Genomic DNA, 24,102 nt, shown 5'->3' with positions numbered 1-24,102 from the left:
GGATCCAGCGATATTGGTATGCATCAGTGATTCTCAAACTGGGCTGCATATTATAATCACTGGGAGCTTTTTTTTTTTTAATCCTCACCCAAGGATATTTTTCCATTGATTCTTGGAAGAGAGAGGGAAAGACAGAGAGAAACATCAGTATGAGAGAAACACATTGATTGGTTGCCTCCTGCACTGCACCCTGACCAGTGCCCAAGGCCCAGTTAGGAGGAGTTTGCAACTGAGGTATGTGCCCTTGACCAGAGTTGAACCCAGAACCCTTCGGTCTGCAGACCGACACTCTACCCAATGAGCCAAACCAGCTAGGGCACTCACTGGGAGCTTTTAAAGATCCTGATGATCATGCTATATCCCAGGCCAAGTAAATCAGAATTTCTGCAGGTGAAACACCAGCATATGAAGCGTTAAAAGCTCCTCAGGTGATTCCAGTATCAGTCAAATTTTGGACTATACACAGACACAGACACACACACATACGTCTCACACACACGTCTCTCTCTCTCTCTCTCACACACACACACACACATCTCACACACAATGTACTTTAAGGCACTTGGTAAATGAGGTGTTATTAAATTGGTGATGACAATAGTTTATGGTTTCCTTTTCACCATTCAAGTCTTTATCTTAGAACATCTTCACTTCTTTTATATGGGTGAGCAAAAGTAGGTCTATAGTTGTTCATATAGAAAATAATACACTAACCTACACTAATAAAAGAGTAAGATGCAAATTGACCATACCTTCATGATGCCCACTAGCCAATCAGGAGCAAGCATGCAAATTAACTCAACAAAGATGGTGGGTTAATTTGCATACACAGGCGCTGAGCGCCCTAGCCACTCTGGGCCTCTGGGCAGCGTGGGAAGGCGGAGAGGAGGCTCTGGGCCAGAGCGAAGGCGGTGCCGGCAGCCAGGGGAAGGAAGGCCCATTCTTGCACAAATCTTCGTGCATCAGGCCTCTAGTCCTATCTAGTAAAAGCAATATGCAAATTGACCATACCTCCGTCACACCCACAAGCCATGCCCACCAGCCAATCAGGAGCGAGTATGCAAATTAACCCAACAAAAATGGCTGCAGCCACGGAGAGAGCAGGAGGCTTGGGTTTCCCCGGCAATGGAGGAAGCCAAGCTTTCTGCCTGCCCTGGCGGGCCCAGGCTCCACTCAATGCTACAAAGTTTCAATTACAGAAGATAAATAAATCCCAACAAAAATGGCTGTGGTCACGGAACGAGCAGGAGGCTTGGCTCCGCTCAAGGCTACAAAATTTTAAGTATAGAAGATAGATAAATCCCAGATACCAGGGCCTCTGCTTGGGTCGCTGGGGGGCATGGCCGGCCTGCAAACCATCACAGGCCCCTCACCCAGGCCACCCCACGCCCCAAGGGAACCTCCACCCTGATCCAGGACACACTTCAGGGCAAACCAGCCAGCCCCCACCTGTTTACCAGGCCTCTATCCTATCTAATAAAAGAATAATATGCAAATTGACTGTCACCCCAACACACAAGATGGCCGGCAGAGGAGGGAAATTGGGGGCGACCAGACTTGCAGGGGAGGGCAGTTGGGGGGGGACCAGGCCTGCAGGGGAGGGCAGTTAGTGGTGACCAGGCCTGCAGTGGAGGGCAGTTAGGTGCAAACAGGCTGGCAGGGGAGCAGTTAGGCATCAATCAGGCTGGCAGGGGAGTGGTTAGGGGGTGATCAGGCTGGCAGGCAGAAGTGGTTAGGAAGGCAGGCAGGCGAGCAGTTGGGAGCCAGCTGTCCTGGATTGTGAGAGGGATGTCCGACTGCCGGTTTAGGCCTGATCCTACCTGGATCAGGCCTAAACGGGCAGCCGGACATCCCCCGAGGGGTCCCAGATTAGAGGGTGCAGGCTGGGCTGAGGGACACACCAGGCCTCTAGATAATAAATAATAATATAGGAATAAACTGTTTCGTGGACTCACAACTACAAACCTGCTTTTGCTCCACTCTAGTATATACTCTTATTTAATATAAAAATAAAAAGAAGCCGAAACAGGTTTGGCTCAGTGGATAGAGTGTCGGCCTGCAGACTGAAGGGTCCCAGGTTCGATTCCGGTCAAGGGCATGTACCTTGGTTGCGGGCACAGCCCCATTGTGGGGTGTGCAGGAGGCAGCTGATCGATGTTTCTCTCTCATTGATGTTTCTAGCTCTCTATCCCTCTCTCTTCCTCTCTGTAGAAAATCAATAAAATATATTTTAAAAATAAAAATAAAAAATAAAATAAAAATAAAAAGAAGTATTATAAACCAGGACATAGCCCCAAAGTATGGGAAGGCAGGGTTTGCTGCTGTAAAGCTGATGCACACAAGGCCGTAGGTTGGGAAGCAAGTACATAGTTTTCAGAGGCAGGGAACCCAAGTGCTGAGGGTCTGATGTTCCCTCCCTCACAGACATCAGCTTTCCAGAAAGAGCCTTGAGTGGCAGGTGGGATTGTCAGAGGGCCTGAGACCCAATACCAGTTGGGCTGGGCAGTGGAAACAGCAAGAGCAAGCGCATAGCTGAGGGGGTACCTAAGGGTGAGAGGTCAACCAAGCTGTCCTCTGTGGCGGTGAGGGTTCCTGCTTCCTCTATGTGCCTGCAAGTAGCTGTCTGAATTTGGAGAAATTTCCTGTTTTATCTTGGAAATACAGGAATTTTGCATTCAACTTCTCAATTTATCAGGGTTTCTTTCACTATATAAAAAGGGGTTTGGCCCTAACTGGTTTGGCGTCGGCCTGTGGACTGAAGGATCCCAGGCTTGATTCCGGTCAAGGGCATGTACCTTGGTTGCGGGCATGTTCCCAGTAGGAGGTATGCAGGAGGCAGCTGATCGATGTTTCTCTCTCATGGATGTTTCTCACTCTCTATCCCTTTCCCTTCCTCTCTATAAAAAATCAATATATTAAAAAAAAAGGGGGGGGGGTTTGCCCTGGTCAGTGTATCTCAGTGGTTAGAGCATTGGCTCATGCACCAATGGGTCTCAGGTTCGATTTCCAGTCAGGGACATGTGGCTGGGTTGCAGGTTCAATCCCTGGGCCTGGTCAGGGCATGTGCAGGAGGCAACCAATTGATGTGTCTCTCTCACATTGATGTTTCTCTCTCCCTTCCACTCTAAAAATCCATAAGAAATTATCCTTGTTTTGTTCAGTAAAAGTCCAGGCCAGTGCTTCCCACTATCCTGGGGCTTTGGTACCACAGGTACACGTCCTCCCCTGGGGTCTAGTGCATCGTGCGGAAAGCTCCGCCATCCGCAGTGTGAGGGAAGGGGTTCTTCATGGAGTTTCTAGGAGGCTCAGGCTGCTGATCACGCATAAACCAAGTGGGTCTGATGGGGAGAGACAAGGGTGGGACGGTTTTGGGATCAGCTCCGGCAGTGTTTAGGAGTCGACAATGACCTGGTTTAGGGTGAGGCAGTGACATGGGCATAAGACAAGGATTCAAGAGATTGAAGGTTCTGATCCTGGAACTGGAGGGGAGCAGGGTGCCGTTTCTCAGGATTTGGGAGCTGCAGTGGGCAAGTCTGTTTTGTGGAGAAGAGGCCAAGTCTGGGGGGACAGAGCCTCCAGACAGGCATTGAGATGAGCAATGGAGCCAGGAGGAGAGGCCACAGCTGTGTTTGCAGTGTCCGAGGCCACCCAGTGGGGAAGGGGACCCACCTCCCTGGCCTTCTTCCTCTCTGACCTTCTTGCTCTCGCCAATTCTTTCTTAGAACTTGAATCTTTCTTATTTTGTTTAATTCTCTTTACCTGCTCCCTCTATGTCCATCCCAACAATAATTATAATTAGGCTGCTATCCTGGCCCACATATCCTCAAAGACAACTGTAATTTGGACCAATCCCAGAAAAATCAGTGGAAGCCAGAAAGGTTAGGGTCCGTTTTGAGGTTGATCTAAGCTGCTTGTCTCTGGCCTTGTGCGCCACTGGGGAGAGGTGCGCGGTGATGACCGGGACACCGCCTCCTGGTGCTGCTCCCACGCTTCCCTGAGCGGCCCCTCCTCTGCCCTCCCAGTCTTGCTGGAATGAGTATCTGACAACTCGAATCGAGCAGAACCTGGTGATGAATTGCACCTGCCCCATTGCCGACTGCCCTGCCCAGCCCACGGGAGCCTTCATTCGTGCCATCGTCTCCTCGCCAGAGGTCATCTCCAAGGTACCCTCTCCTCTGAGAGAGGCTCCGGTGCAAGCCAGAGGGGCAGACCCCAGGGAATGGGCTGACTGCGGGGTGCTGGGGGGCCTAGAGGTGTGGCGACCTAGAGAGCCAGGCCCTCACCTGTGGCACCTCTGTCCCCACAGTACGAGAAGGCCCTGCTGCGTGGCTATGTGGACAGCTGCTCCAACCTGACATGGTGCACCAACCCCCAGGGCTGTGACCGCATCCTGTGCCGCCAGGGCCTGGGCTCAGGGACCACCTGCTCCAAGTGTGGCTGGGCCTCCTGCTTCAACTGTAGCTTCCCTGAGGTGGGTGCCCACCCCGGCCCTGATGCTGAGCCAGGACCCACTCCTGTCCCTGCTCAGCACATGCAGATTCTGCCTTGTCCTCATCCTCCGCCACCTCCTCCTGTCATCCTCCAAATGGAACCTCCCTCCCTTCCGCCTCGCACGAACAATAGCAGGAGGGCCACCCTCAGTAAGGGCTGGGCTGTGTCCTCACCTCCCCTCCTGCTCCAGGCACACTACCCTGCCAGCTGTGGCCACATGTCTCAGTGGGTCGATGATGGCGGCTACTATGATGGCATGAGTGTGGAGGCCCAGAGCAAGCACCTGGCCAAGCTCATCTCTAAGCGCTGTCCCAGCTGTCAGACTCCCATCGAGAAGAATGAAGGGTGTCTGCAGTAAGAAGGGGGTGCTGTGGGCCCTGGGGGAGTCAGCAGGCACAGGAGAGAGTAGAGGCCCGGTAGTAAGAAAGGGGTGGTGGGGCTTCTGAAAAGCTGAGCAACAAGGGCAGTTACTCAACTACCCTCTGGGCACCCTCCCGAGTGATTCCCTCACCTCATGTCCCCCCATTTTTAGTCTACAGTGTATGGGGGACTCAGAAGCAAGGGTGCTTTCAGTAGGAACTGGTAAGGTTAGGCGTGGGGGGCCAGGGACACGGTTGGTGGTGCATCTAGGCCCCTGGCTTTCCTGGTGTGGCCCTGGCCAGAGGCAGGAGTCCTCTGACCAGACAGCTTCCTCCGTAGCATGACCTGCACCAAATGCAACCATGGATTCTGCTGGCGCTGCCTCAAGTCCTGGAAGCCAAATCACAAAGACTATTACAACTGCTCTGCCATGGTAAGAGGCTGGGCACCGAGGAGCAGAGGCCCAAAGGCAGGCAGGAGGGGCCCTGAGCAGAGGGCTGTGTGAAGAGCAGCCTGACCATTGTTAGGACAGCGGCTCAGCGGGGAGGAGACAGAAGCCACCTAGACCTGCAGTGCTGGGAGGTCCATGCACGGGGACCAGAGGCGCAGAGTGGGACTTCCACACCCAGGTGGCTACAGAGGGCTGGGGTGGGCTGGGCATTCTCGGGCAGCAGGGCAGAGCGGAGAGCAAGGACTGAGTCAGAACCTGGTTCTTCCAGTTAGTATGTGGCTTTGGGTCAGTTTACTTGTCCCCTCTTCAGCATTCTCACCTGTAAAAGGGGTAATAATGTGACCTACCTCACAGAGTCTGAGGATTAAAAGTTTGGGCAAGGCATAAAAGGCCTCTGTGGATGGTAGCTAGTCTGACGAGCCCATGCTGTCCCAGCGAAGCACAGCAGCCCCCTGATGTGTCTCACAGGTAAGCAAGGCAGCTCGCCAGGAGAAGCGGTTCCAGGACTACAACGAGAGGTGCACTTTCCATCACCAGGCCCGGGTGAGGAGCGGGGAGCGGGGAGAGGCCGGGAGGGGCCCGAGGTCCGAATCGATGGGTGCTGTTCTGAAGGGATGTGTGTGCATGCGCTGCGCTGCGCTGACCCGCCTTCCTCTGCACAGGAGTTTGCTGTGAACTTGTGGAACCGAGTATCTGCCATCCATGAGGTGCCCCCACCCAAGTCCTTCACCTTCCTCAGCGATGCCTGCCGGGGACTTGAGCAGGCTCGAAAGGTTGGGGGGGCGAGGAATGTGCCAAGGGGACTGGTGGCTGGGCAGCTGTCTTCTGACCGGATTGGATGGAGGGAAGGAGGAGGGAGCAGGTGTGAGGCAGGTGCCTCCCTGCAGCCGGGAGGCCTGACTTGGGCCCCCCTAGGTGCTGGCCTATGCCTGCGTGTACAGCTTCTACAACCAGGAAACGGAGCAAATGGACGTGGTGGAGCAGCAGACCGAGAACCTGGAGCTGCACACCAATGCCCTGCAGATCCTCCTGGGTGAGGCCTGCCCCCCGCCTGCTCAGTCCTCTCTCCTGCCCCCCTCCTATGAGCACCCCCCCCCCCCCGCAGCTTCTCACCTTCACTCTGTCCTCTTCCTTGTTCCTCATAGCCTCATCACCACAGGCCTTTTAAAATTCTGCTGGAAAGGCATACAGTACAAGCTGTAAGTGCCTAAGGGCACAGGTCTTCACCTGACCTTTTGATTACTAAAGGCCCGGTGCATGAAATTCATGCACGGGGGTGGGGGGGGGGTGGTCCCCTCGGCCCAGCCTGACCCTCTCCAATCCAGGACATCCCTCTCACAATCCTGGACCACTGGCTCCTAATCGCTCACCTGCCTGCCTGCCCGGTTGCCCCTAACTGCCCCACCCCACCCCGCCGGCCCGATCGCCCCTCACTGCCTCTGCGTGCCTGCCTGATCACCCCCAACTGCCCCCCCCTGCCAGCCTGGCCGCCCCTAACTGCTGGCCAGGTCGCCCCCAACTGTCCCTCCCCCGCCAGCCAAGTTGCCCCTCACTGCCCCCATTGCCAGCCTAATTGCCCCCAACTGCCCCCTCTGCTGGCCTGGTCACCCCCAACTGCACCCACCCCCCTGCCGGCCTGGCTGCCCTTAACTGCCCCCCACCCCGCTGGCCTGGTTGCCCCCAACTGCCCCCCCCCTCGCTGGCCTGGTCACCCCTCACGGCCCCCCACCTGCCGGCCTGGTCGCCCCACACAGCCTGCTGTTCAGTCGTTTGGTTGTCCCTCACTAACCCCCCTGCCAGCCTGGTCATAGGCAGCCATCTTGTGAGGGCGTGAGGGTTAATTTGCATATTACCTCTTTATTATATAGGATGATCTTTCCCCACCACTAGAGTGTAAGCCTCTGGAGAATGGGTGTCTAGAGCTGGGCCTGCTAGGTGTTGGTAGAACTGGTGGATGTACAGTAGGGGTTTGCTGGAGGAGGGGATGGAGGGAGGGAAGAAGGGAGGGAGCCCCTGCGCCCTGCCCTCTCTGCAGAGGAGCTCCTGCTGCAGTGCAGAGACCTGGCCTCTGCCCTGCGTCTCCTGCGGGCCGACTGCCTCCACATGGGCCTGGAGCTGCTCCGGCGGATCCAGGAAAGGCTGCTCGCCATCCTGCAGCATTCCACCCAGGTAGGCTGCCCCCTGGACCTCCCGTGCCCAGCACCCAGAAGGAGACCGGGTGAGGGGAGGGGGTCCCAGCTCCTGGGCCAGCCTGCTGGGTGCTGTTGGACCCTGCCACTTAACCTCCTGGCATTTCTTACAAAATAAAGGAGTGAGCCCAGATCCTTGCTCTGCAGAATCAGTTGGGGAACGTTTTCAGACATACTTCCCAGGTGTGGATTCAGAATCCCAGGAGTGGGGGCCAGGGGATGGGGTCCACTGAGTAAGGGAGCTGAGAGTTTCCAGCTGTAATACGCTGACGTTGAGTCTGAACTAGGAGTCCTTCCCTCAGGGAGTGTACGACTGACAAGTCACGAGTAGGAAAGACATGAGCATACACTGAGCTCCTGAAGCAAGGCCGGCGTGCCTGGCCTGTGTCCTGTGTCCCTGGAGACCACCTCTGGTGCTGTGGCGAGGGAGGGAGAGCAGGTGGGAACAACCTGCCAGGGGCATGGCACCTAGTAGGCCCTCGGAGAACGCTGGTTGGAGAAACGCTGGGCAGAGGCCCAGTGGCCTCTCTCTCCTACTCCCATGTCCTCCGTCTCTGCCAGGACTTTCGGGTTGGTCTCCAGAGTCCATCATTAGAGGCCCGGGAGGCGAAAGGGTCCAACGTGCCCAGTCGGTGAGTGTGGGCCGCGCCCCGGAGGGGAGTGGGATATGGCAGGCCTCCTCGGGCTGAGCGGCTCTCCCTATTGATTCCATCTGTCCACCTAGGCCCCGGGGTTCCTCAGGGCTGGAGACGGATGAGGAAGGCGAAGACGACATGCCCGAGTGGCAGCACGACGAGTTTGATGAGGAGCTGGACAACGACACCTTCTCGTATGACGAGGAGTCCGAGAACCTGGACCGGGATGCTTTCTTCTTCGGGGATGAGGATGAGGATGAGAGCTATGACTGAGGGGCAGGGTGCAGGGAGCACCCGGAGCCGCCCAGAGCCATGGGGCCAGGGGCCAGGAGTTCATCCCCAACCACTGTCCTGGGGTGCTCGGAGGGGGCGGCTCCCAGCATCTGCAGCACCTTCTGTTTACTGAATAAACTTTTTTCATATACTTCTCTGAAGCAGGCCGTTCTAACTCCCCTGCTCCCCACACACCCACCCTCCTCCTCTAGTTTTCTTTAGACCTCCAGAGTCTTCCCTTGTCAGAGACGGCCCAAAGCTGACCGTGTGACCTAAGCTGATACAGGGAAATGAAGGTCCACGTGGCACAGGCTTGCCCACTTGCCCCAGACCCAGCCCAGCCTCAGAGGAGACGGGAACGGCCATCCCCAGGGTCGGCCTTCCTCTCAACTCTTGAACGTTCCTGGGAGGGGCCCGCGGCATTAGGAAGTGCCCCCCTCTTGGGGGCCTACAGACGTTTACAGGTTTTCTCTGCATCTCAAAGTGAAGTATGGGGCGGGGGGGGGGGGGGGGACATTACTGAGGCCCGGCCCCGCCCCAACCCACACACAGACGTAAGTTAGAAGTGTAGACATGCCTTTTAATTTTGTACTGGGCTTTTAGGCAGGAAGGGGATCAGAAGAACTTAATGAAGGGGTGAAGTCAAGTGGTTGGGTCAAGGGAGGAAACCACCTGCTCAGGAAGATAAGCGGCAAAGTATCGATCCAGCATGACCTCCACCTCTCCCACTTCGTAGTCCCACACCTGGAACCGACAGCCGTCCGCTGCTCCCCGGATCATGGCTGAAAGCACTGGGGAGGCAGAGGCAGGTGAAGGTGCCTCCCACACTCCCTCCTCCGTCCTCTCTTTCCCAGCCTTTGTTGGGGATAGACACTACTCAGAGCCCCCCCAGAAAGGGAGCTGAGGGCTGGGTCCTCAGCTGGGGAGGGAGGGGGTGGCCATCCAGGGCTTGGAGTGCTCACCTCGGCCAGACTTCCGGCGGAACAGGCACAGGATTCGCTTATTGAGGGCCACGGCCCGGCCCAACTCATAGCCTACACCCAAGGACGGCTGGGTCACTTCCGCCACAATCACTGGGAAGAAAAATGAGACCGAGGCTCAACATCTGGGCTTGTAAGAGAAAGACGGCAGTGAGTGTGGTGAGGGGGGAGGCCAGGCATGTTCAGGGAATGGAACACCCCAGGGGAGCGCACGGGGAGGAGAGGGCACTCACAGTCCGCCCGCTGCAGCAAGGCCAGGTCCCGCTCGTGGATGAACCTGTCACCCTCAGCAGACTGTTCCCCTGTGGTTGAGGGAAAGCTGGTCAGGGCCGCGCCCTCATCTGGGCCTCTGCCCGCCCGAGCCACCCCCACATCCACCCTGCTCAGGGAGGGAGGGAGATGACTACATGACCTCTGAGGCCCTGCCCAACACTAAAAGTCTATGAAAAGGAGTGAGGAAATGGAATAGCCACAAGAAAAAAATCAATCCTCTGCAAGGTGGGATGTGTGATACAAATAAGATTAACCAGTTAACCGCCACGATATTTTGAATTTAAAAAGTTCCACCGCTTGCGTCTATAGATGCTTATGGCATACAAGTGGTTAGGTGAAGGCCTAACTGGCTGTGGGCCAGAGTGATTACAGGTGGAGAGGAGGAGGAAGAGCATCCAGGTGGGGGAATGGCAGGCAGGAGCAAGGACTGGTCTCTGCCGGGAAAGGCCGGAGGAAGGCCAGACGAAAGCCTAACAGAGTGGCTCTCAAGCTTTGGTAGGTTCCAGAATCACCTGAGAACCTGATGAACTACAAAGACCCAGGTGTCAGTGGGCCCAGCTGCTTCATTCCCACCAAATTTTTTTTTTTTTTTCCCCACCAAATTTGAGAACCGATGCCTGAATGCAGAGTGGCCTGTTGGGGGTGGGAATCAAGGTAGGAGAGGCATCCTGGGGAAAGAGGGTAAGGATCTTGGTGTTCGGCTTGATTAAATGTCATTCGTTAGGACTGAAAGGCTCACAGCTGCCTGCACCGGAGCAGAGTCCCTGGAGAACTTGTTAAAAAGAGCTTCTAAGGCTTCATCCCAGCTATGGGAATCTGCATTTTGAACAAGCTCCCTCAGATGATAGCTGAGCACACTAAAGCCTGAGAACCACCAGGCAGGGGTGGACATACCGTGAGACCATGAACCATGAGCTTTAGGGTCCCTCATACAGGCCCTTTCCAACATCCCCGGCAATTCTGTCTTTTTAAAGAGGTCTCCCAGGACTGCATCAGGTCCCACAAATCCTGTATCTGTCCGTAAGACATCACACTTCCTGATTTCAAGCTATATTATAAAGTAAAACAAAACATTATGGTATTTGCATAAAAACAAACACCAATGGGACAGAATCAAGAGCCCAGGAATAAAGCCACGCATGTACACTCAGCCAACATTTGACAAGGGAGCCAAGAATACTCAATGGAGAAAAGACTATCTCTCCCATAAATGGTGCTGGGAAAACTGGGCATTCACATGTAACAGAATGAAACTAGATCCCTGTTTTACACCACTCACAAAAATTAACTCGAAATGGATTGAAGATGTAAAGGTAAGACCAGAAATGATAAAACTCCTAGATGAAAACACGGGAAAAAGCTCCTTGGATCTTGGCAATGGTTGTTTTGGATATAACACCTAAGGCACAAGCAACAAAATAAAAAATAAACATGGGGACTACACCAAACTAAAAAGCTGCTTTCTGCACAGCAAAAGAAATAATCAACAAAACAAAAATACAACCTACAGAATGGGAGAAAATATCTGCAAACCATGTACTGACAAGGGTTAATATCCAAAATACAGGTGGGGCAAAAGTAGGTTTACAGTTGTGAGTACGTAAAACAGAGCTATTCTTATATTATTTTCCATACTAGAGGCCCACTGCACGACATTCGTGCACTGGTGTATGTGTGTCCCCCTCAGCCCGGCCTGTGCCCTCTCACAGCCTGGGACCACTTGCTCCTTACAGCCTGCCTGCAGCGGAGACAGGAGAGGCTCCTGCCACCACCACTGCACTCGCCAGCCGTGAGCCTGGCTTCTGGCTGAGCGGAGCTCCCCCTGTGGGAGCGCACTGACCACCAGGGGGCAGCTCCTGCATTGAGCGTCTGCCCCCTGGTGGTCAGTGTGCGTCATAGTGACTGGTCGTTCCGCCACTTGGTCTATTTGCATATTAGCCTTTTATTATATAGGATAAACAACTGTACATGTGCTTCCCCCCCCACTTTTATTAAAAACAAAACAAAACCTCATACAACTCAGCAGCAAGAAAACAAATAATTTAATTAAAAAACGGGCAAAGGACCTGAAAAGACCTTTTATCAAAGAAGATGCATGAATGGCCAACAGACACATGAAAAGGTGTTCAACATCACTAGTCATTAAGGACAAGCAAATCGAAACCACAATGAGCCATAGCCAGTTTGACTCAGTGCAGAGAGTAGCCCTGCGGACTGAAGGGTCCCAGGTTTGATTCTGGTTAAGGGCACATGCCCGGGTTACAGGGGTGTGTGTGCAGGAGGCAGCCAATCAATGATTCTCATCACTCTCTCCCTCTCCCTTCCTCTCTGAAATCAATAAAAAAATACTTTTAAATAAGAATACTATTTCCTACCTGGTTTGGCTCAGTAGATAGAGCATGGGCCTGTGGACTGAAGGGCCCGATTCCAGTCAAGGGCACATGCCTGGGTTGCAGGCTCAATCCCCAGTTGGGGGTATGCAGGAGGCAGCTGATCAATGATTCTCATCATATATCTATCTCCCTCTCCCTTTCTCTCTGAAATCAATAAAAATATATATATTTTTAAAACAAACAAACAAAAAAACACAATGAGCCCTGGGCCTATAGCTCAGTTGGTGAGAATGTCATTCCAATATGCTAAGGTTGCAGGTTCGATCCCTAGTCAGGGCACATACAAGAATCAACCAATGAATGCATTAATAAGTGGAACAACAAATCGATGTTTCTCTCTCCCATCCCCTCTTTCTCTAAAATCCATAAACAAAATTAAAAAAAAATCAATAAAAAATATTAAAAAACCCACAGTGAGATACCAATTCACATCTGTTAGAACAGCTATCATAAAAAAGACAAGAAATAACAAATGCTGACAAGGATGTGGAGAAAAGGGAACGGTTATGCTCTGTTGGTATGAATATAAATTTCCACTATGGAGGTTCCTCAAAAAAAATGAAAAATAGAACTACCGCCCAGCAGGCGTGGCTCAGCGGTTGAGTGTAGACCTATGAACCTGGAGGTCACGGTTCGATTCCTGGTTAGGGCATATGCCTAGCTTGTGGGCTCAATCCCCAGTGTGGAGTGTGCAGGAGGCAGCTGATTCTCACATCACTGATGTTTCTCTCCTCCCTTCCTCTCTGAAATCATAAAAATATATTAAAAACATAAAAAATAGAACTACCATATGATCCAGCAATCCACTTTGGGGAATATAACTGAAGGGAATGAAAACACTGTCGGAGTGATGTTCAGAGCAGCATTACCTACAACAGCCAAGACCTGGGAAATAAGTGTCTACGGGTGGATGAATGGATAAAGAAGTTGGGGTGTATATATACAATGGAATATCATTCAGCCATGAGAAAGAAGGAAAGCGGCATTTGGAAAAACACGGAGGGCACTATGCTAAGTGAAATAAATCAGACAGAGAAAGACAAATAGTGTATGATCTCACTTATATGTGGAATCTTATCGCGCGCCTGCGCGCGCGCGCACACACACACACACCCCAAAACAGAAAAACTGAAACTCCTAGCAAAAAAAGATGAGATTTGTGCTTACCAGAGGTGGGGGACAGGAAATGGGGAAATTGGATAAAGGTGGTCAAAAGGTACCAACTTCCGGTTATAAAATACGTACTAGGGCTGTAAAGTACATAATGGCCATAGTATGGTTATTTCAAATTTGTTAAGAGAGATCCTAGGAGTTCTTATACAAGGAAAAGAATTTTTTTCACGAGGTGACTGGTGTTAACTAAACTTTTGTGCTCATCCTTGCACTCTATATGAAAGTTGAGCCCATAGACTGTACACCTTAGACTTATGTTAATTACCGCTCAGGAAAACTGGGGAGAAGGAAAAAAAACCCCGCGGCCAGGAGCAGAGCAGTAACAGCCCGACCACAGGGCGGGGGAGCCGGCGGAGGGGAGCGCGGGGGGCTGTCGGGGCTAAGAAGGGGCTGGCACCTGGGGGGCGGGCGCAGGCAGGAGGAGGTCTCAGGTCGGGGAGAAGCTACCAGCGGGACGTGGAAACCCAAGCAGCCCCGTCTGCGCCCACTCTGCCTCCTCCCACCCCCGCCCCCGCCCCAACTTCCCCGGAAAGAGCTGGAGAAAGCGCTCCAAGAAGGAGCTCAAGGCCAGGATAGCAGCTGAGCGCGGCGGCTGGGCGCGCACCGCGGCTGCGGGCGGACGCGCGCGGTCTGAGTGCGGCTCCCTTTCCTCTTGGCGGGGCGCTGGCTGGGGCCCCCCGTTCGCGCGGCGGAGTGGCGAGCGGCCACCGCCCCCCCCCCCCCCCGGGCAGTTTGGGTAAAGGGGCGCGGCCGACCCACCCCCGTCCCGGCGCCCCCTCCCCCGCCCCTCACCCTGCGCGCCCAGCTCCGGGTCCGCCACGTGCTCGGTGAGCACCGTCCCGAAGCGCCGCAGCCGGGACACGATCCGCTCGTACAGCGCCCGGTCCTCGCGTCCGCCCCGGATGCTCCCGCAGAAGTACAGGGCCCGGCGGCCCGGCGCCCCGCACCCCTGCGCGCCCGCCGCCGCCGCCGCCATCCCCGCCGGCACGCGCCCTCCCGCGCCAGGGGGCGCTAGCCCGCGGCCACGTGACCCGGCCGGGCCCGCGCAAGTGTCCACACCTGTGAAACGGGGCGGGTTGAGAGGATGAGTGACCACGCCCGTGCGTGGGGAACCACCGCCTCCCGGACTTCTTACCTCTAACCTGTCCCCCGGAACCCTCGGCCCTCCCCACCGCACCCACTTGGCTCCCCGCGGCCCCCCAGTCTCCCCATCTCAGCCAAAGGCAACTCCATCCTCCTCGCTTCTCAGGCCCAAAACCTCAGCGTCATCCCCGGCTCTTCTCTCTCAAACCCATCGGCAACCCCTCACCTGTCGGCTCTCCCTTGTGAGGATTTCCAGATTCTGATGCACCCACCACCCCAGTGCAGCCCTGCTCCCCCAAACCTCCCTTACCCCTCAGCAGGCTCCTCACAGCCTCTCGCTTCCCTGCCACAGCCAGGTCTCCATCCGCAGCCGGACTGACCCTGGGAGGGCATGACCCTCTGCTCAAACCCTCCAATGGCTCCCTTCCTTCTCTCTCAGAGTAAAAACCAAAATCCCGCCCAGCTGGCGGGGCTCGGTGGTGGAGCAACGACTTATGAACCAGGAGGTCACCGGTCCTGGGCTTGATCCCAGGGTGGGGTGTGCAGGAGGCAGCCGATCCGTGATTCTCTCTCATCACTGATGTTTCTCTCCCTCTCCCTTCCTGTCTGAATCAATAAAGATATATTTAAAAACAAACAAACAAAAACACCAAAACCCCACAGTGGCCCACCAGGCCCACCTGATCCGGTGACTCTCTTACCTCTGTACCCGCCCCCCTGCCCCCCTGCCCCCCCCCCCCAAATACTCTCGCTGACCTTTCTGCAGCCAGGCTGCTCCCTGCTGCTCCTCAAGCGCTGGCTGTAGAGTCTTTACATGTCCTGCTCCCTGGGACCCTTTGTCCCAGATGTCCCCTCTGTCCCCGGGGTCACTCCCTCATCTCCTCCAAGCCTTTGTTTACAGGTCACCTTTCCTGACCACCCTCTTCAATAGGACAGCCTCCCGTCCCCAGTCTTCTCCGTCATCTCTCCCGGGCTTGCCTTTTCCATGTACCATGTCATTTATTAATTTTGTTGTATATCTTTCCACACCTGGTAGAATATAAGTCCCAGGAAGGCAGGACTTTTTATCTGTTTGGTTCACTGCTATATCCCCAGCTTCTAATTTTGTGCCTGGAACATAGGAACCATTCATATTGTTGCGTGAAAGAGTGGACTAAATAAGTTACATTTGGCAGCACTTTGTAATCTGCTCAATCCTAAGAAGCTGGTGGAAGTAGGATCTTCAGGGAGACAGGCAAACACACCATTGCTCACCGGTAATAATAGTTTCCCTTCACTTTATTATAAAAATAACACAAATATAGGACAAAAAATTCAAGTGGAACAAAGGGCATGCAATGGGAAGTGAGGCCTGCGACTCCAATCTCATTCCCCAGAGAAAACCGTTGGAGTTTCTTCTGAATGATAATGATTAAAATATCAAAGTATAGGGTCCCAGAGCAGGCGTAAAAATAAGAACGTTTTCTTCATAATAATGATGTTTTAGCCTGGCCGGCGTGGCTCAGTGGTTGAGTGTCGACCTATGAACCAGGAGATCACGGTTCAATTCCCTGTTGGGGCACATGCCCGGGTTGCAGGCTCGATCCCCAGTGTGGGATGTGCAAGAGGCAGCCAATCAATGATTCTCTCTCAGCATTGATGTTTCTCTCTCTCTCTTCCTCTCCCTTCCTCTCTGACATTGATAAAAATATATTAAAAAATAAATAAAATAACAAAAAATAATGTTTTAAAATACAAAGACACAAAGAGAAGGTGGAGAGATTTCAGGATATTTCTGGGCACAGCCACAGATACACAAACCCTGGGGCCCCCACCAGCACCCTCACACATGCACCTTCAGGAAGGAAGCCTCATGTGCCAGATGGCTTGGTGGGCAACCTCCTTCACCTTCATTAAGTGATGGGATGGGGAACCAAGGGCAGTGGGCAGTCTAGTGAGGCAGCATGATGGAGGGTGGGGGGAGTATCTCCAGGTGACAGGAGGCCAGAATCGAATCCCAGTTCAGTTAGTTCAGTTACTAATTAGCTCTGTGACCTGGGTCAGGTGCCCTAAGCCCTCTGAGTCTGTTTCCTCATCTGTAAAATTGGTGACAAAGGTTATCCTGTCTTACTCACCTGGTTTATGAAAGCACTTCACAAAACACAAAATGCCATGCAAACGTCAGTCATCATCCAAGTCAACAAAATTGTTTTCATTATGGAAAATGTCAAGCGCACGTTAACAGAGTATCAGAAGAGTACATGTCGTATGATCCCATCCCATATAATAAAACCCTAATATGCAAATCGACCAAATGGCAGAACAACCGGTCGCTATGACACGCACTGACCACCAGGGGGCAGACACTCAATGCAGGAGCTGCCCCCTGGTGGTCAGTGCACTCCCACAGGGGGCGCGCACGCGGCTCAGCCTGAAGCTGGGCTTGCTGCTCCTTAGCGCTGCCTTGGAGGTAGGAGTGCTCGCCAGCTGTGAGCCGGGCTTCTGGCTGAGCGGCGCTCCCCCTGTGGGAGCGCACTGACCACCGGGGGTGGACATCCCCCAAGGGGTCCCTGACTGCAAGAGGGCGCAGGCTGGGCTGAGGGACCCCATCCCCGCAGTGCATGAATGCCAGGCACCGGGCCTCTAGTTTAGTGTAAATGTCCAGAAAAGACATGTATTTAGAGGGGTGGAAAGCAGACCAGTACCAGCTGGCGTGGGAATGGGCTCAATGAAACTTTCTAAGCGCGACGGAAATGTTCTAAAACTCGATTGTAGGGATGATTGCACAACTCTAGAAATTTACAGAATGTTATGACATTGTACACTTACAACTGGTGAATTTTATCAATATGTACATTATACCCCACAAAGCTGTTTTGAAAGAAGCAAAAAATAAAGTATGGAAAATAGTAAATAGTATAATAAGATTCAACAATTATAAATTTATGGCCAATCTTGTTTTTTCTACACCCATATCCATTAACAAGATTTTTTGTTGTTGTTAACCCTCAACTGAGGATACTTTTTCCACTGACTTTTAGAGAGAGTGGAAGGGAGGGGTAGAGACAGGGAGAGAGAAACACAGGATGTGAGAGAGACACATCGATTGGTTGCCTCCTGCACCTGCCTGACCCTGGATCGAGCCTGCAACCCAGGTACGTGCCCTTGACCGAAATCAAACCTGAGACCCTTCAGTCCTCGGGCCAACGCTCTAACCACTGAGAAAACCAACTAGGGCTCCATTAACAAGATTTTAAAAAAAATGTTTTATTTATGATGTTAGAGAGAGAGGAAGGGAGAGAGAAAGAGAGAGACATAAATTTGTCGTTCCACTTTATTCATTGGTTGCTGCTTGTATGTGCCCTGGCTGGAGACCGAACCCACAACCTTGCATATTGGGACGATGCTCTAACCAACTGAGCAAACGGCCAGGGCCATTAACAAGAGTTTTTAACGTCATCAAATACTCCATCAGTGTTCAAATCTCCAATTGTTTAGAAATGTTAGAAATGTTTGCTTCCAATTTATTTGTTTAAAAGCAGGAGTCACATAGAGTCCACACACTGTGATGGGTGGACATGTCTTTTAGTCTGTTTTACTCGACATGCTCTGCGGCACGTCCTCTCCACTCCCCTCATTTGTCCTGCAGCTTCCTCCAGTCTGGAGGGGGCTGACTATACCATGTCCCTGTGATGTCATTTAAAGTGCTCCTCTGTCCTTTCGACTGAAGTTGGGCCTAGAGGTTTGACCAGGTTCAGGTGCGATTTGGGGCAAGACGGCTTCACACGTGGTGGTGTGGACTCCCCTCGTGGGGCACAGGGTCTGTCTCTCTCTTTTTTGATGTTAGCAACGCAATGCCTAGATCCATCCATCATTCATTCAGGGGACATAACAATAAAAATATTTTTATTATAAGGTAAAACCCATCAGCTGAAAACCACTGTACAGCAAATACATTATAAGACAAACGCTCTTGCAATCAGCACTTGTATTAAGAAATACAGCCACCCAGAGGTTTCCATCTGTGCCATCCCAATCCCAGCCCCCTTGCTCCCTCCAAAAGTGACCACGGTGCTTACTTTTATAGGAAGGATAAAAATGGACACAAATCGCCCGGCCTGTGTGGCTCAGTGGTCGAGCATCGACCTTTGATTCCCAGTCAGGGCACATGCCCAGGTTGTGTGCTCGATTCTGGTGGGAGGCATGCAGGAGGCAGTGGAGCAATAATTCTCTCTCATCATTGATGTTTCTCTCTCTCTCTCCTTCTCCCTGAAATCAATAAAAACATATTTTTAAAAAATAGACACAGCCCTAGCCAGTTTGGCTCAGTGGATTGGAACGTCAGACCATTGACGTGGGTTGTGGGTTCGATTTCGGTCAAGGGCATGTACCTGGGTTGCAGTTTCAATCCCCTGTCCCAGTCCGGGCACGTGTGGGAGGCAACCAATTGATGTGTCTCTCTCACATCGATGTTTCTCTCTCTCTCTCTCTCTCTCTCTCTCTCTCTCTCCCTCCCTCCCTCTCTTCTACTCTCTAAAACAGGCGTCCTCAAACTAGGGGCCCGCGGGCCACATGCGGGTGTTTTTGCCGTTTTGTTTTTTTACTTCAAAATAAGATATGTGCAGTGTGCATAGGAATTTGTTCATAGTTTTTTTTAAACTATAGTCCGGCCCTCCAACGGTCTGAGGGACAGTGAACTGGCCCCCTGTTTAAAAAGTTTGAGGACCCCCTGCTCTAAAAGAAAAAAATCAATGGGAAAATATCCTCAGGTGAGGATTAACAGCAACAACAACAAAAAAGAAGTTTTAAAAAAATGAACACAAATCAACTTCCTTATGCTTCTTTATAACCCAAATGTGCATTTTTGGACGTATGGTTTAACCTTTCTCATTTTTTAATATGTCTTTTAACAGTGTTGGGGATACATCTCTAAAAATATGTTTTTATTGAGAGAAAAACCTCCATGTGAGAGAGAAACATCAATTGGCTCCCTCCTGCTCACCCCCTAATGGGGATCGAGCCCTAACCTGGGCTTGTGACCTGACCGGGAATCAACCTGGCCACCTTTTGGTGCAGGGGACGACACTCAACCAACTGAGCCACACCTGCCGGGCCGGGGACACATACTCAAAAGCATTCTTTTGTGTAGACACTCAGTAGGCACTAAAGGAGCTATAACCGGAGGAAAGGAGGGTCTGAGGCTCTGGCCTCTGTTTGCTTTGGGAAGGGCCAGGCTCAGCTCAAGAATGGGAGAAGTCAAATTATGCCAGGCAGCGATGTGCAGAGGGCCGAGCAACGCACAGAAGACAGACATCCAGCACGCGGAGGATCCTCCCAGTTTATCCTCACACGCTGTCTACTTCACACCCAGATCAGACATCTGCTTCTGGCCAAGAAGGAGGAGCAGGGACCAGATTTACGCTCCTGTGTTTTTGTTTGTTTCTTTCTTCCAAGTAGTGATTTTCCTTTCCCATTTATGTTGCAGAGGAAACAGATGACAGTCTCTGCCTGAATATTGTATACTACTAGAGGCCCGGTGCACGAGATTCGTGCACTGGGGATGGGGGTTCCTCAGCCCGGCCTGTGCCCTCTCGCAGTCCGGGACCCCTCGGGAGATGTCCGCCTGCCGGCTTTGGGGATCGGGCCTAAGCCGGCAGTCAGACATCCCTCTAGCAGTCTGGGGCTCTTGCAGTTCAGGACCCCGCACTCCTTACTGCCTGCCTGCAGTGGAGGCGGGAGAGGCTCCCGCCACCACGGCTGTGCTTGCCAGCCATGAGCATGCTCCCACAGGCCAGAAGCCGGGCTCACTGCTCCTTAGTGCTGCCTCAGTGGGAGAGGCTCCCGCTGCCTGGCTTCTGGCTGAGTGGTGCTCCCCCTGTGGGAGCGCACTGACCACCATGGGGCAGTTCCTGCATTTAGCATCTGCCCCCTGGTGGTCAGTGTGCATCATAGCAACCAGTTGTTCTGGCTGAGTGGTGAAATTCGTGCACTGGTAGGATCCCTAGGGGTTGCTGACTGCTGGCTGCCAGCCGGGTACTCCCTCCCTTCCCCTGGCCAGCCCTGCCCCCTGGTCGAACTCCCGGACAACTCCCAGTCAAGGGGACAATTTGCATACTATGCTTTTATTATATAGGATTATCTATGAGATACATGTATTATCTAGTTTGCATATAATAGTATGAATATAATATCTATGTATAATAGATATTCATGTATATAACAGATCATATAGTACCTAAAATAGCTATAATAGATACACTATAACAGATAATATATTATCTATATATGATAGTCTATACACACATATTCCAGTACATTAGATCAAGCTTGTTACATTTTTTATTATTTTTTTAAAAATATATTTTATTGATTTATTACAGTGAGGAAGAGAGAGGGATAGAGAGTTAGAAACATCGATGAGAGAGAAACATCGACCAGCTGCCTCTTGCACACCCCCTACTGGGGATGTGCCCGCAACCAAGGTACATGCCCTTGACCGGAATCGAACCTGGGACCTTTCAGTCCGCAGGCCGACGCTCTATCCACTGAGCCAAACCGGTTTCGGCCATTTTTTATTATTTTTTAAAATATATATATTTATTGATTGATTTTTTACAGAGAGGAAGGGAGAGGGATAGAGATTTAGAAACATCGATGAGAGAGAAACATTGATAAGCTGCCTCCTGCACACCCCCTACTGGGGATGTGCCCACAACCAAGGTACATGCCCTTGACTGGGATCGAACCTGGGACCCTTCAGTCCGCAGGCCGTCGCTCTATCCACTGAGCCAAACCAGTTAGGGCTTTCAAATCTTCTATATCTTTACTGTTTTTAGGTAATGCCCATTTTTTATCAATTACTGAGGTAATTTTGTTAAAATCTCCCTTTGACAGTAGATTTAAAATTTTTTCCTTGTAATTTTACCTATTTTTATTTATATTTTGAGACTGCCACTGAGTACAAGGTTAGAACTGTTATGTGTTCTTGGTAGTATACTTTCTATCTTTATGATGTGATTCACTTTTTTTTTTCCTAATAAATTCTTTTGGACTTACATGTTTTTACATCTTTAGTTTCAGTCTTTCTATAGTACGAGTGTGTCTCTAATAAGCAGCTTATTATACCTGCATTTTATGTTGTTGTTAATCCTCACCTAAGGATATTTTTCCATTGATTTTTAGAGAGAGTGTTTGGGAGGAGACAGAGAGAAACATCAGTGTGAGAGAGACACATCGATTAGTTGCTTCTGTCTGCAACCGAGGTACCTGCCCTTGACTGGAATTGAACCTGAGACCCTTCAGTCTATGGACTGATGCTCTATCCACTGAGCCAAACTGGCTAGGGCTTATTATACCTGCATTTTTTTAAAAAGCTGATGCTCTATTAATCAATGAATTTTATCCATTTGTATTTGTGATTAATTACACATTTGGATTTTTTCCTATTATCCTCTTTTGTGCTGTACCTTTACCATGGCTTTTCCTTGCTCCTTTTTGTGTTTCTCATGATTTTTCTTATGTGGATTTTAAAACATTGAGATAGAGTTGACATATAACACCGTATCCGTTTTAGCTGTACAACATAATGACTGGGTATTTGTATATATTGCAGAACGATCACCACAATAAGTCCAATTAACATCCATCACCACACGTAGTTATACATTATTTTTTCTTGTGATGAGAACTTTTAAGGTTTACTCTCTTAGCAACTTGCAAATATATAACACAGTGTTATTACTATAGTCACCGCACTGTACATTACATCCCAGGATTGCTTACTTTATAACCACATTCACCCATTTCACTCACCCCAACCCCCTGCCTCTGACAACCACCAACCCGTTCTCTGTATCTATGAATTTGTTGTTTTTAGAATCCACATGTAAGTGATATGATACAGTATTTGTCTTTCTGTGTCTGATTTATTTCACGTAGCATAATGCCCGTAAGGTCCCTCCATGTTGTCTCAACTGGCAACATATTCCTCTTTTACTGGCTGGATAGTATATTTTCCTTACCCATTCATCCATCAATGAACACGTAGGTTAGCTTCATATTTTGGCTATTGTAGACAATGCTGCAGTGAACATGGGGTGCACATATCTTTTCAGGATAGTGACTTCATTTCCTTTGGATAACTGTCCAGATGAGGTATTGCTGGGTCATATAATAGTTCTATTGTAATTTTGTAAGGGATCTCCGTGCTGTTTGCCATTACACTAACGGCTACGCTAACTTACAATCCTACCACAGCGCACCAGGGTTCCCTTTTCTCTGCATCCTCACTGACCCTTGTTCCTTCTGTTTTTGCTGGCAGCCATCCTCACAGGTGTGAGGTGATGTCTTGCTGTGGTTTTGATGTGCATTTCCCTGATGATGAGTGATGTTGAGCATCTTTTCATGTACTTGTTGGTCTTCTTTGGAAAAATGTCTATTTCAGACCCTCTGTTGATTTTATTTATTAATTTTTATCCCCGCCTGAGGATATGTTTATGGATTTTAGAGAGGGAGGAAGAGAGAGGGAAAGAAAGAGAGAGAGAAACATTTATGTGAGAGAGAAACATCGATCGGTTGCCTCCTGTACACACCCAACCAGGGATCAAACCCAAAACCTAGGTCTGTGCCCTGACCAGGAATTAAACCCCAAACTTTTGGTGCATGGGACAATCCTCCAACCAACGGAGCCACCGGGCCAGGCTCCTCAGCTCATTTTAATGTTGTGAGTCTCGCTGGACACCTTCCCGTGTTTAACAACCCAAATCCTGGGCGGAGTACATGAAACAACGGCGTCTGAACATTGGCCAGCAGCCGCTCAGGGCAGTAATCCTGGGAACACCGAAAACAAGCCAGGTGAGCTCCCCCTGGCCCCGCGTGGCCTGCAGGGTGTCCGGGCTGCAGGCGGGAGGAACCCCGGCTGAGCCTGGCTGTCTCCTGGAGCTGAGGAGGGGGAGTGGGGGTCCTGGGAGGCCAAGGCAGCTAGTCTGCAGGGAAGAGCCCAGGACAGGAGGGAAAGCTCTGGAAATTCAGAGGGTTTCCCTCAGCACACAGGTGTGAGGAACCTCTCCAAAGTGGGGAAAGAACCATCTAAAAGGAGCAGAGCAGACCTCCTCGGCGCTCACTCAAGCATGGAAATAGTGACCGTTCCCTCCAGCTGACATGGGAGCGCTCACCGTCCACGGGGCATCGGGTAAACGATACCAGGGGGCTTGCTCCAGGAGTGGGGAAATTCGCCTTAGATTAGAAGCTGCTCTGGTGCCACCTGACAAACGTCAATCTTGGAAAGATCAAACTATTTGTAAGTAAATAAACTGCATCCCAGAATAGAGCTCAAGAGTATTTACTGAAATAGAAAAATATCCAGGGTCCAGCAAGGTAAAATTCACAGTATTTGGCATCCAACCAAAATTTACAGTATGGAAAGGAGCAGGAAAATAGGACCCAGAGTGAGAAGAAAAATTAAAACCAATGCAGAGCCCAGCCGGCATGGCTCAGTGGTTGAGCATGGACCAGGAGGTCACAGTTCCATTCCCAGTCAGGGCACGGTCAGGGCACTTGCCTGGGTTGCAGGCTCGCTCCCCAGTGGGGGCGTGCAGGAGGCAGCGGATCCATGATTCATTCTCATCATTGACATTTCTCTCTCTCTCTCTCTCTCTCTCTCTCTCTCTCTCTCTCTCTCTCTCCCTCTCCCTCTCTGAAATCAATAAAAATATTTTAAAAACAAATGCAGAAATTACTCAGATAATAAAATTAGTAGACAAGTGCATGAAAGAGTTCTTATAATTACTCAATATGTAGAGGAAGTTAGAAGAAAAACTGAGC

The 24,102-nt window shown here is 51.2% G+C and overlaps 2 protein-coding genes across 4 annotated transcripts in view; one reads left to right on the top strand and one right to left on the bottom strand.

Annotated features, from left to right (window-relative positions):
• CUL9 (cullin 9) overlaps positions 1-8,569 on the top strand; it is a 36,705-nt gene extending 28,136 nt beyond the window's left edge. Inside the window, exons 31-40 of one of the 3 annotated variants that reach the window (XM_079779781.1) lie at positions 4,023-4,163; positions 4,307-4,471; positions 4,682-4,845; positions 5,191-5,284; positions 5,771-5,845; positions 5,965-6,075; positions 6,218-6,335; positions 7,338-7,471; positions 8,053-8,123; positions 8,216-8,569. In XM_079779781.1, coding sequence (XP_079635907.1) covers positions 4,023-4,163; positions 4,307-4,471; positions 4,682-4,845; positions 5,191-5,284; positions 5,771-5,845; positions 5,965-6,075; positions 6,218-6,335; positions 7,338-7,471; positions 8,053-8,123; positions 8,216-8,399 — 1,257 coding nt within the window. In that variant the 3' untranslated portion in view covers positions 8,400-8,569. Of the gene's footprint in view, positions 1-4,022; positions 4,164-4,306; positions 4,472-4,681; positions 4,846-5,190; positions 5,285-5,770; positions 5,846-5,964; positions 6,076-6,189; positions 6,336-7,337; positions 7,472-8,052; positions 8,124-8,215 lie in introns of all 3 variants that reach the window. The other 2 variants (XM_079779783.1, XM_079779782.1) reach the window with 2 other exon arrangements.
• A 403-nt stretch (positions 8,570-8,972) lies between these two features.
• Positions 8,973-14,194, bottom strand: DNPH1 (2'-deoxynucleoside 5'-phosphate N-hydrolase 1; the record flags this gene model as incomplete). Its single annotated transcript, XM_079780658.1, has 4 exons — positions 8,973-9,190; positions 9,362-9,472; positions 9,613-9,681; positions 14,011-14,194. The coding sequence occupies 4 exons, from the start codon at positions 14,192-14,194 to the stop codon at positions 9,042-9,044; spliced, it is 513 nt and encodes a 170-aa protein (XP_079636784.1). The 3' UTR covers positions 8,973-9,041.
• Between the last annotated feature and the right edge of the window lie 9,908 nt (positions 14,195-24,102).

This window comes from Cnephaeus nilssonii, assembly GCF_951640355.1.
Source record: "Cnephaeus nilssonii genome assembly, chromosome: 9".
Classification (NCBI taxonomy): domain Eukaryota; kingdom Metazoa; phylum Chordata; class Mammalia; order Chiroptera; family Vespertilionidae; genus Cnephaeus; species Cnephaeus nilssonii.
This window is presented reverse-complemented; position numbering and strand designations above follow the sequence as displayed.